The 9,402-nt window shown below is 45.2% G+C and overlaps 1 protein-coding gene across 1 annotated transcript; it reads right to left on the bottom strand.

The window, feature by feature from the left end:
• Positions 1–1,063: 1,063 nt before the first annotated feature.
• Positions 1,064–9,402, bottom strand: OTUD3 (OTU deubiquitinase 3). The gene is made up of 8 exons (XM_062012905.1): positions 9,233–9,402; positions 8,088–8,236; positions 7,229–7,341; positions 4,078–4,200; positions 3,137–3,262; positions 2,431–2,527; positions 1,997–2,178; positions 1,064–1,678 (listed from the first exon to the last, which is right to left on the bottom strand). The coding sequence occupies exons 1-8, from the start codon at positions 9,400–9,402 to the stop codon at positions 1,502–1,504; spliced, it is 1,137 nt and encodes a 378-aa protein (XP_061868889.1). The 3' UTR covers positions 1,064–1,501.

A 9,402-nucleotide genomic window follows, 5' to 3' on the forward strand; every position in this document is an offset into this window, starting at 1 on the left:
GCTAAGCTCATTAACAGGAAGCAAAGTAACTTCTTCACCTGCATTAAAGCCTGTTCTCCTACACCCCCTCTACTTAAAGTAGAACTCCTTTCTTTTTATCCTTCAAACCCTCTTGATAAACAATATCAGAGCATATGAAGAAATACTAGCTCAGATCTTGGAGGTTCAGTCAAAAAAGGCATTTCTATTTCCATAGTGGTTTCAAAGCTTCAAAGAATGCACAGAGCTTTTTGGAAAGCATCATTCCTTCCTTTCAAAAGAAAATGTGTTTTGTCTGTTGTGTGGGTAAGTGCACATGTGCTTTCTTCGAGCTCAGTGCTTGATATGAGTCCAAAAACCTGAGTGAAGCTGAAATGTTGCAAGACATAATAAATCGAGGGCCAAGTCCCACAGTCCTTACACTTGAGTCCAAATTCACAGTCCTATAGTGGACAGCATCAGAGGACTCAAGCTGGACATTGTAAGGGACTTGGTGACCTTACCAAAGACTAATTTAAGATGAAAAATCCAACCCTGGACAAGGTTTGATTGATTAAGAGTGAAGCAGGCAGGGTCACAGTGATCACTGCTACTTGGAAGCTCGTTCCCAGGACTCTTGATCCTTTGGCTATACCAATTTAATTTGGAGACTAACAACTATCAAGTTCCTGGCTTGGACTAAAGCCCTGGAGTAGCCCAAAAGCTCCAGACTATGGCAGAAGAGATGAGATTCCAGATATCCAAGTAACAGGACTCAAATCTCACACCTGCTCATGTCACACTTTACAACCTCATTAGGCTTCACCAGATCAGAATTGGCTCTGGGGTCTTGTGAGTCCATGGCTATTGCTTCTTATTGTCTCTACAGGTAGCAAATAAGCTCATCTCAAACTTAAGCAAAGAGCAAGCATGGACACAGCAATCTCATTCTTCCTTCACAGGCTAAATCACTTCTGAAACAGCCTTGTGCCACATAAGCAGTTCTAGTGAGATTAAAGCTGAGCACTGGACTCTTGTATGGGAAAGAAGAGAGGAATGTCATGTTTGATACAGTGTTGGCTGACACGTTTAGCTCTGGAAAGGATTCTGGAATCAAGTTCTCTTTATTTAAATAAAAAAAAGCCCCAAACCCTCAGTTCCTGAGTTGAGAATTGTTAAGCTTTCCCTGACAGCATAGTAAAGTAAAGCTCCTCCAAGCATAACCAAAGAAAGCATATCAAGAGATGTCAAAGAATATCTGACACCACTGTGTGAAGAGAAGCTTCTCACCTTCATCTAACTCCAAAGTTCTATAAGCCTCTGCTTTTTGTTGAGTTCAAACAGCTCTTCTCACACAGAGGCTGGTGCAGAATTACTGAACAATTGTTGGCCAGTCCAAGAAATGGGAAGTTCATGTCTGCTTAGAGATCTTGGCAGAAACAGATGAAGATACCCGGTGGCTGCTTGGAAACGTGCTTAAGAGGAGTTTTGTCTTTGTCAGTGTTATTTACTCTTCTCACCACAGCACTCGGAACACATTCAGTCAAATGTTTAGAGCTGCCATGGCCTTCACCAAGGTGATGTGGTTGGTTGAGTCTGGCTCCCTCCTGTTGCTATCTACACAGTTACTCTTGGTGGCCAAGACCTTTTGTCGGTGCCTTTCTTCTTGTCGCTTCTTCTTCTCTAGTCGCTGCTGTTCCTTCTTTTGTTTTTTAGGTACCTTGAAAAGGAAGGATGGAAACAGAAAGTTGAAAACATGTTTTCTAAACAAGACACTGAGGAGAAGACAAGCAGATATCAAAGCAGCTGCCAGACAATGTTTATTCCAAACTGCTTATCAAGACTTCATTTTGTGGTGTTTTGAGAAGTGCCACATGTCACTGTTAAATGTTTGTATCACTCACAGCTGTAGCAGCAACCAGTAAGAAATCCAGTAAGCAGCAGCTCTTTTTAATTCAGAGAAGATATAGTTGCTGATTAGGCAATCCTAAGCACTCCCCTAATCATTGAAGGACATGCCAAACCACCCTTCACATACCTTTGGGTTTCTGCTAGCTCCATTCTCTTCCTTGGGTCTAGCCCGACCTTTGTTGTTTTCTCCTTCACCTTGATGCATGCTCCGATTTCTGCACATTCTTGAACCACTTCCATTTTCTTCCTGCAGAGCTCTGCTACATGACTTCTGATCTTTGCTCTGGGCATCATGCTGCTCCTCAGTACCTACCAACAAAAGAGGTTTTTTTCCCTTAGGCACAGCCTACCCAGAAGCTGTCTCCCTGTCAGCCAATTCCTTCTTCAGTGGGTTTTTTGGATGCTGGATTCAATCTGCCCTCATTAATAACCTTCCTGAGCACAAAAAGGCTGAGGCAGCAGCAGAGCCAATGTCACACTTCAACCACTCTTGTCCTTGTCAGGCAGCAATGTCAGGCAGCATTCTTATGGAGCACTAGGTGACAAACTACATGTACTTACTGATGCCTTCCACTTCATTCACTTGAATGATGGCAATGATTGCAGATTCTATATTGTAGTCTTCCACTTCCAGAAAGTGACTTACTAAATCAATGTCCTGTCCACAAGAGGAGAAAGAGAGATTGAAGTGAGTTCAAATCACTGAAATTCATTTAACAATCCTCTGCACCACTGAGAGGGGGATGCTGCCTGCTGTGAGTAGCTTTCCAACAGCCTGTATTCCACTTCTGGAAAAGGTGAGGAGAAAAAGAAGAATCATCTCAAAATCCTGAAGATATAAGGAGAAAGGAACATACTATTTCAGCCTCACTGTTTCTCTCTCAGCCCTTTCTGTTCTATGCCTTTGCACAGTGAAGCAGCAACAAGCAGGAACCACACAGGCTACCCAGCAACAACAGCCCAGAGTCACAGATTCTCTCATCAGTTGGGATGTAATTACACACATCCTCAAAGGCTTTCGAATCTTACAGAATGTTTCAAAGGGAACTGAGAGACTGTAAGACAGGCCTTCCAAAATTATTAGGGATCCACTGAGAGTACATATTTAATCTGCATTTGAGGGTTGAGTCTAAGATGAAATACATCCTGATTTATGGCTGTGGGACTGAGATTGGCCAAGATGAGGATTGTTTTAGAATTGTTCCCAAGGCTACTTTCATGTATCAAGGTTTGAACACTAAGCACAAAAAGGCTACTTAATACTTACTGAACATCCAGTTGCATCACACACTTTTTGTATAGCATCTTCTATTTCAACTTCAGCCTCATCTTCAGAGTCACTTTTCTGAGGCTTCACTTCCTGCTCCTTATTTAAATCATTTCTGCAAAGTGTCTGCAAGAAAAGTAAAGCCCAGCAGATCACACAAGCACATGCAGCAATTTCCTCATATGCAGCAAAATAAAATCTGATGGCATAAGAAACTGAAATATTATGGCACATTTTTCTCAGCTATCCTGTATCAAAGCATCTCAGAAATTGTGTAACTTTCACTGCCTTTGACACTGCTGCCAATGACTTTTAAACTACTGAGCAAGCTCAATGGGATGAGGTTTAACAAGGGCAAGAGCTGAGTCCTGCCCTTGGGCCACCTCAAGCCCAGGCAGCTCCAGGCTGGGGCAGAGGGGCTGGAAAGCTGCTGGAGGGAAAGGGCCTGGGGGAATTGGTGCCAGCAACTGAACAATGTGCCCAGGTGGGCAAGAAGGCCAAGGGCATCCTGGCTTGGATCAGCAGCAGTGTGGCAGAGGAGCAGGGCAGGGATTGATGTTTAAATGGAACTTTTTGTGTTTCAGCTGCTTTCCATCACCCCTTGTCCTGTCACTGGATACAACAGAAAAAAAGTGCTGCCCCAACCTCCTGACACCCACCATTTATATACTTGTAAATATTACTGAGATCCCCCTGAGCTCAGGCTCCTCTTCTCCAGGCTGAACAGCCCCAGGGCTGCAGCCTTTCCTCCTCACACACATGTTCCAACCCCTCAGCATCTTGCTGGCCCTGCACTGGCCTCTCTCCAGCAGTTCCCTGTCTCTCTGCAGCTGGGGAGCCCAGAACCTCCTTTGACCTGCTAGACACACTCTTCTTGATGCACTCCAGAATGTCATTGGCCTTCTTGCCCACACTGCCCTCATCATCCTGTCAGAACCAACCTCCATCTGAAGATAGGCTGGAGCTTCTGAATCATCATCAATTCTCCTCACGCTGTCATAGTGCTCTCCATAACGATAGGCAATATGAAGCTCCCTCGCCTTGTTTCTGTCTGTGCCCTGAATCTAAACAAACCAAAGACATTGCAAGTGAGGATTTGTATCAACTTTTGTATTACTTTGTATTAACTCCATTCAGGAGCACTGATAACAACCAAATGTTCCTTTGCTTTGTCAGCAGCGAGTACAGCAGCGTTCATAGAAAAATCCCTGCTCTGAGTATTATCTGTACTGATGCAAGAATAATGCCAACAGGATCACAGAATCTGAAGGGTTGGAAGGGACCTGGAAAGCTCATCCAGTGCAACCCCCCTGTCAGAGCAGCACCACCTAGAGCAGGGCACACAGGGACTCATCCAGCTGGGTTGGAATGTCTCCAGAGAAGGAGCCTCCACAGCCCATCTGGGCAGCCCCTGCCAGGGCTCCCTCACCTCATCAGGGAACAAATTCTTCCTTGTGTTGCTTTGGAACCTCTTCTGTTCCAGCTTGTCCCTGTTGCCCCTTATCCTGTCTTTGCCCATCACTGAGCACAGCCTGGCTCCAGTCTCCTCACACCCATCCTTGATGCATTTGTAACATGAATGAGCTCACCCCTCAGTCTCTTCTCCAAGCTGCAGAGCCCCAGCTCCCTCAGCCTTTCATCACAAGGCAGATGCTCCTCTCTCTCATCTCTGTGACCCTGCACTGAACTCTCTCCAGCAGCTCCCTGTCCTTCTGCAACTGAGAGGCCCAGAACTGAACATAATACCCTCACCATCAGCATCTCAAACTATTAGCTAAAAGCCACACAGCATTCTAGCTCTTGCAAGGAATGCAGAAAATCACCCTGCATTTGCAGATCTCCTCTGCTTACCTGACAAGCCAGAGTTCAAAGATCTGACAGCTTTCCTGGAGAAGACGTCAGCAAGCCAACACAAGAAATGCTTGTTTTAGGGCTCCAGAATTTCCCAATCCTTTTACATCTTGGAATCAGCTTATCCTCACAGAACAGACACCAAGTCACCTTTCAACCACCTCTGAGGTTTGTGTGGCACTAATGACTTCAGATTTCATAACATCTATTCTCCATTCATCTATTTTACACCTGCTCACCTTTTAAGTTCCAGCTCAGCTTTCAGTGATACTTTGCTCCTGCATTTTAAGCTATTAAGTTGTTATTCACCATATGGGATCTCAATAAGATTGACTTTCACAATTTCTCCTCTGACAGAGCCTAAACAAGAATCTAACAAAGCCCAAAGCTCTTGAAAGATTATTCTGGAATACTAGCCAATTTATCTCTCAGTAGTGAAACCTTTCTGGATGCTCTTTCCACAGTACACTGGAACTGCAAGTAAAAGATAGCTGCAAAACCACTAAAATAGAAATAATTATCCAAAAAGCCACTAAAATAACCTATACAGTGGAGCTAACTTGAAGCTCTACACTTAGAGTCACTATCAAAAAAGGTAAAGGGTGTTTAGAGCCCTAAAAAGTCCACATAGAGATGCCAAAGAAGTTTTGGTTAGGCCAGAGCATGGGAAATAGCTGGAGGTCCTGAACATGTCTGCTCACATTTTTCCATCAGGTACAAATGATTCTCTCAAAATTAAAGGTTAACATACAATCTGCTTTAGAGTTGGGACCAAAGGAGATACTCACAACATCTGCTTTAATCACCTTGCTGATCTGCCTCTCTGGAAATGCTCTCTTTGGAATCTAACCTTTCCAAAATTTTGCTGAGGCTCCAAAGCAGAAGAGAGGGGGAAAAAAAGTATGTCCAAGCAGAGAAAATTAAGAACAAAGGGCATCTTGGGTTAGTTGAATCTATCAGCTTGCTCACATTGTCACCATGTAACTATGATAGCTACATACTTTGTTGTGCTGATGTGTCCTCTGTGGAAGGAGGAGACTCCTTATGTTAGAGCTGTTACCAGCTCTCTTTACTTCAGCCCTTCTCCAGAGCCTAAGATAACCCTTCTCTAACAAGACTCAGACAAAACAGAACCTCAACACAAACTGTAGTTACAAGCCTGGAAAGGTCAAGGAATGAGGGAAAAGAGTTTAAGGTTTTCAGGAGGATATAGAAAATATGAACAAGAGTTAAGTACACTGAGGGAGTATCTAGTTTGAAACGGTAGAAAACACCAAGAGCATCCACATGAACTGTCCTGCAGGGTCACTACCTCTACACACTCTTACAGGTCAAGCAGTTGAGTGGTTTGGTTAGTTGTTTCACTGCCCATTCCTGCCACATAAATAAGATTTTAAACTTATTTGGGTTCAGGAATGCATCTGACACTGTTTGAAATATACTTAAGACACCACTGACAGCTTTCATCTGATCGTTTATCTTTATTGTCCTATTTGATGTATATACTTCATTGGTTCTGTCTGTAAATTGACACTAGAAATAATCCTGACTGGGATACAGGTTCTTCACTGGCTCAATGAACAGAGTGTGAATCCTTTCCAGTGGGAACCTGACACAGAAAAACAACAAAAGAGATTAGGAGGGATCTGTTGGATTCCTTGTTTCAGTGCTTTCCTGTCAGAGGAAACCACACACAGATGCCTTTCCAGAAGCTGATTAAACACCACATTTAGGATTTAAACCTCTTTCCTCTTCTCCCCAATCCCAAACCTCATTTCTCCAACTGTTAGAAACCTTCTCATTCCAAACCCTATGCAGAACTGATGGGTTTCATTCCAACACACCACAGTGATTGCCCTGATAAGCCCTTGTTTCTATATTCCTGAAGCTGATCCTACAGATTTCCTTAAGTGTGGCTCAAACTCCTATCAGGAAAGTCACCTCATATATAGTCTGATTTCCAGGAGACAGAAACATGCCAGTGAAGCCAGTAGTTTCAAAACAAACTACAACATGCTGCTCTATCTCCACATACTCATCTTTCAGGCATTCATTTGCTCTCTTTCATTCCCTCTCCTCCTAGGAGTGTTTTCTCCCAAGCCTGAAAAAGCAAGCACAGCCCTACACCATGGCCACTTAACTATACCTACCAACTGCTCTCTTAATAGGTCAGGAAGTTTCAACACTATTTGTATTCTTCAGCTAAAAATGAGGCCAAAACATAGAAGTTATTTTGCTCACCTGCCACAGTGGAGCATTAAACTGGTGAATAACCACATTCAATTGATTGTTCCTTGCAAAGGCCACAATAGCATCATTGCCAGCAAAGGTACCAGGATTTGCCAAGTTGGTAACTAAAGGGAAAAAAAACCATTCAGAAGAGTTGGAAACCTCATTTCTGACCCTTCCAAAAGTAACAGCAAGTAACAAAATTTCAACACAAGGCCAAGAAACTTTGGAGAGGAACTCCCACCTGTGAAAGAGTGATTGCTGAGGCAAGAATTTGGCAGCAACAGAAATGAATATGTCTTAAACAACCACAGAAACCTCTAAACAAACAACAGTACACCCTTAGATTATACATCTCTGCATTATGCATTTCTGTGCCAGCTCAGAAGGAAGAGTGCCATGTACTGAACAACCCAACAGCTTTCCCACATCACCTGCATGGTACTTGGCACATCCCCAAAGCTGTTAGAACAGATCTGCTTTGGATCTTATTCTGGCTTATCACTATGAAGTATCAAGTGCCAAGGAGAAAAAGAAATCAGCCACTCAACACCCACCAGTATTCACAGAGAGCTAGACAACCTTTACAAGTTCTGAAAAACCCAAATTTGTACCATTTGTACACCCAAATAAGTACAAATTTGTACTTATCTTTTTTTCCCCCCTCTTTCCTTCTCCAGATTTCTCCTTTTTAATAAGTTTAATAGCTCATCTTTCTATAGAAACATAATTAGATAGAAAGGTAAACTCTACAAACCAGACAGGAGCCCTGACATAGTTCTGGAATGAGGAACTGTTTAGTAAGAAGGTGCTCAAATGAGACCTCACCACATTACACAATCATTCCATTAGTGTCCCAAGGAGACCATACCATGTTTCTCAAAGGGCACATCATCCTCCACGAAAGGCTCAAAATCCTCCCGCTGCTTTACCATGTAATCCACCGTTTCCTGGCGATGCCTGAGGTGGTTTCGTGAGTGTCCCTCAAGTTGGTCACCCAGGGCCCGAAACAAACAATTGCTACCAAAAGAGAAACCACAAGTTAGAATGTCTGAAACATACACCATTAAATCAATGTTCCTGGTGTAGCAGCAGAAAAATACACAATGGTAAAGGGAAGGAGAGAGAGCTGAACTCTTTCTGCCCAGTAAGTTCAACAAGGATATGAATGTGAGGCATCTTCTGTTCCCTGAGCTTTGAGTTACTGGTAAGAATGTAATGTTTTGAGTGAACATGTCATCAGTTGCAACAGGGTAAGTCAAGGGCAGGAAGATTGCTGGGCCAAACTGTCTTAGACAAATGATGTAACTCAACAGGGAGAGCTCATTAACACCTACAAGCACCTAAAGGGAAGATGTCAGGAGGAGAGGTCAATGCTTTTTTCTCTAGCATTCAGGAACAGGACAAGGGGTAATGGGCACAAGCTGGAACACAAAATGTTCTACTTAAACACAAGGAAAAGCTTCTTTCTTATGTGGGTGAGGGAGCCCTGGCCCAGGCTGCCCAGGGAGGGTGTGGAGGCTCCTTCTCAGGAGGTTTCCAACCCCACTTAGACACGTTCCTGTGTGACCTCACCGAGGGGAACCTGCTTTAGCAGGAGCTTGGGCTGGATGAGCTCTGCAGGGCCCTTCCAACCCCATTCTGTGGCTCTGTAACCCAATGACCTACTAAGCAACTTCTCAGCAGACACAGTAATGCCCCGTTCACCCAGTACTTATGGGCCTTCCCATATGTCCACTCAGCAAGCCAGGGGAGCTCTGTGCCCAACCTGGGAATGAGGTCGGGGACCTGCAGAGCCCTTGGCCTCGCTGGGGATCAGGTCCGGGACTGGCAGAACCCTCGACCCCTAGTCCCCCAGAGCAGAGACCCTGATCCCGGGGGGTACAGCGAGGAAGCCCTGGCCCCACTGAGCCCCGAGGGGAAAGCCCTCCGCTCCCGGGGCCACAGGCTCCCCACCACCCAGCGGAGGAGGCCCGTGGAAGCACCGGCCCCGGGGCCACCCGTCACGGCGCTCACCCATCGCCAGGCACCTCCCGCAGCTTGAGGCCGAGGGCCCGGAGCTGCCTGACGAGGCCTCCACCGCCGGAGCCGGGCCCCGCGGCTGACGCGGAGCGGGGCTGCCGGGGCCGCCGCGCTTTCCCCGCTCCGGCAGCGGCCCGGGCCTTGGCCGCCGGCTTGCGGGACAT

This window comes from Colius striatus, chromosome 21 (genome assembly GCF_028858725.1).
Source record: "Colius striatus isolate bColStr4 chromosome 21, bColStr4.1.hap1, whole genome shotgun sequence".
Lineage (NCBI taxonomy): Eukaryota > Metazoa > Chordata > Aves > Coliiformes > Coliidae > Colius > Colius striatus.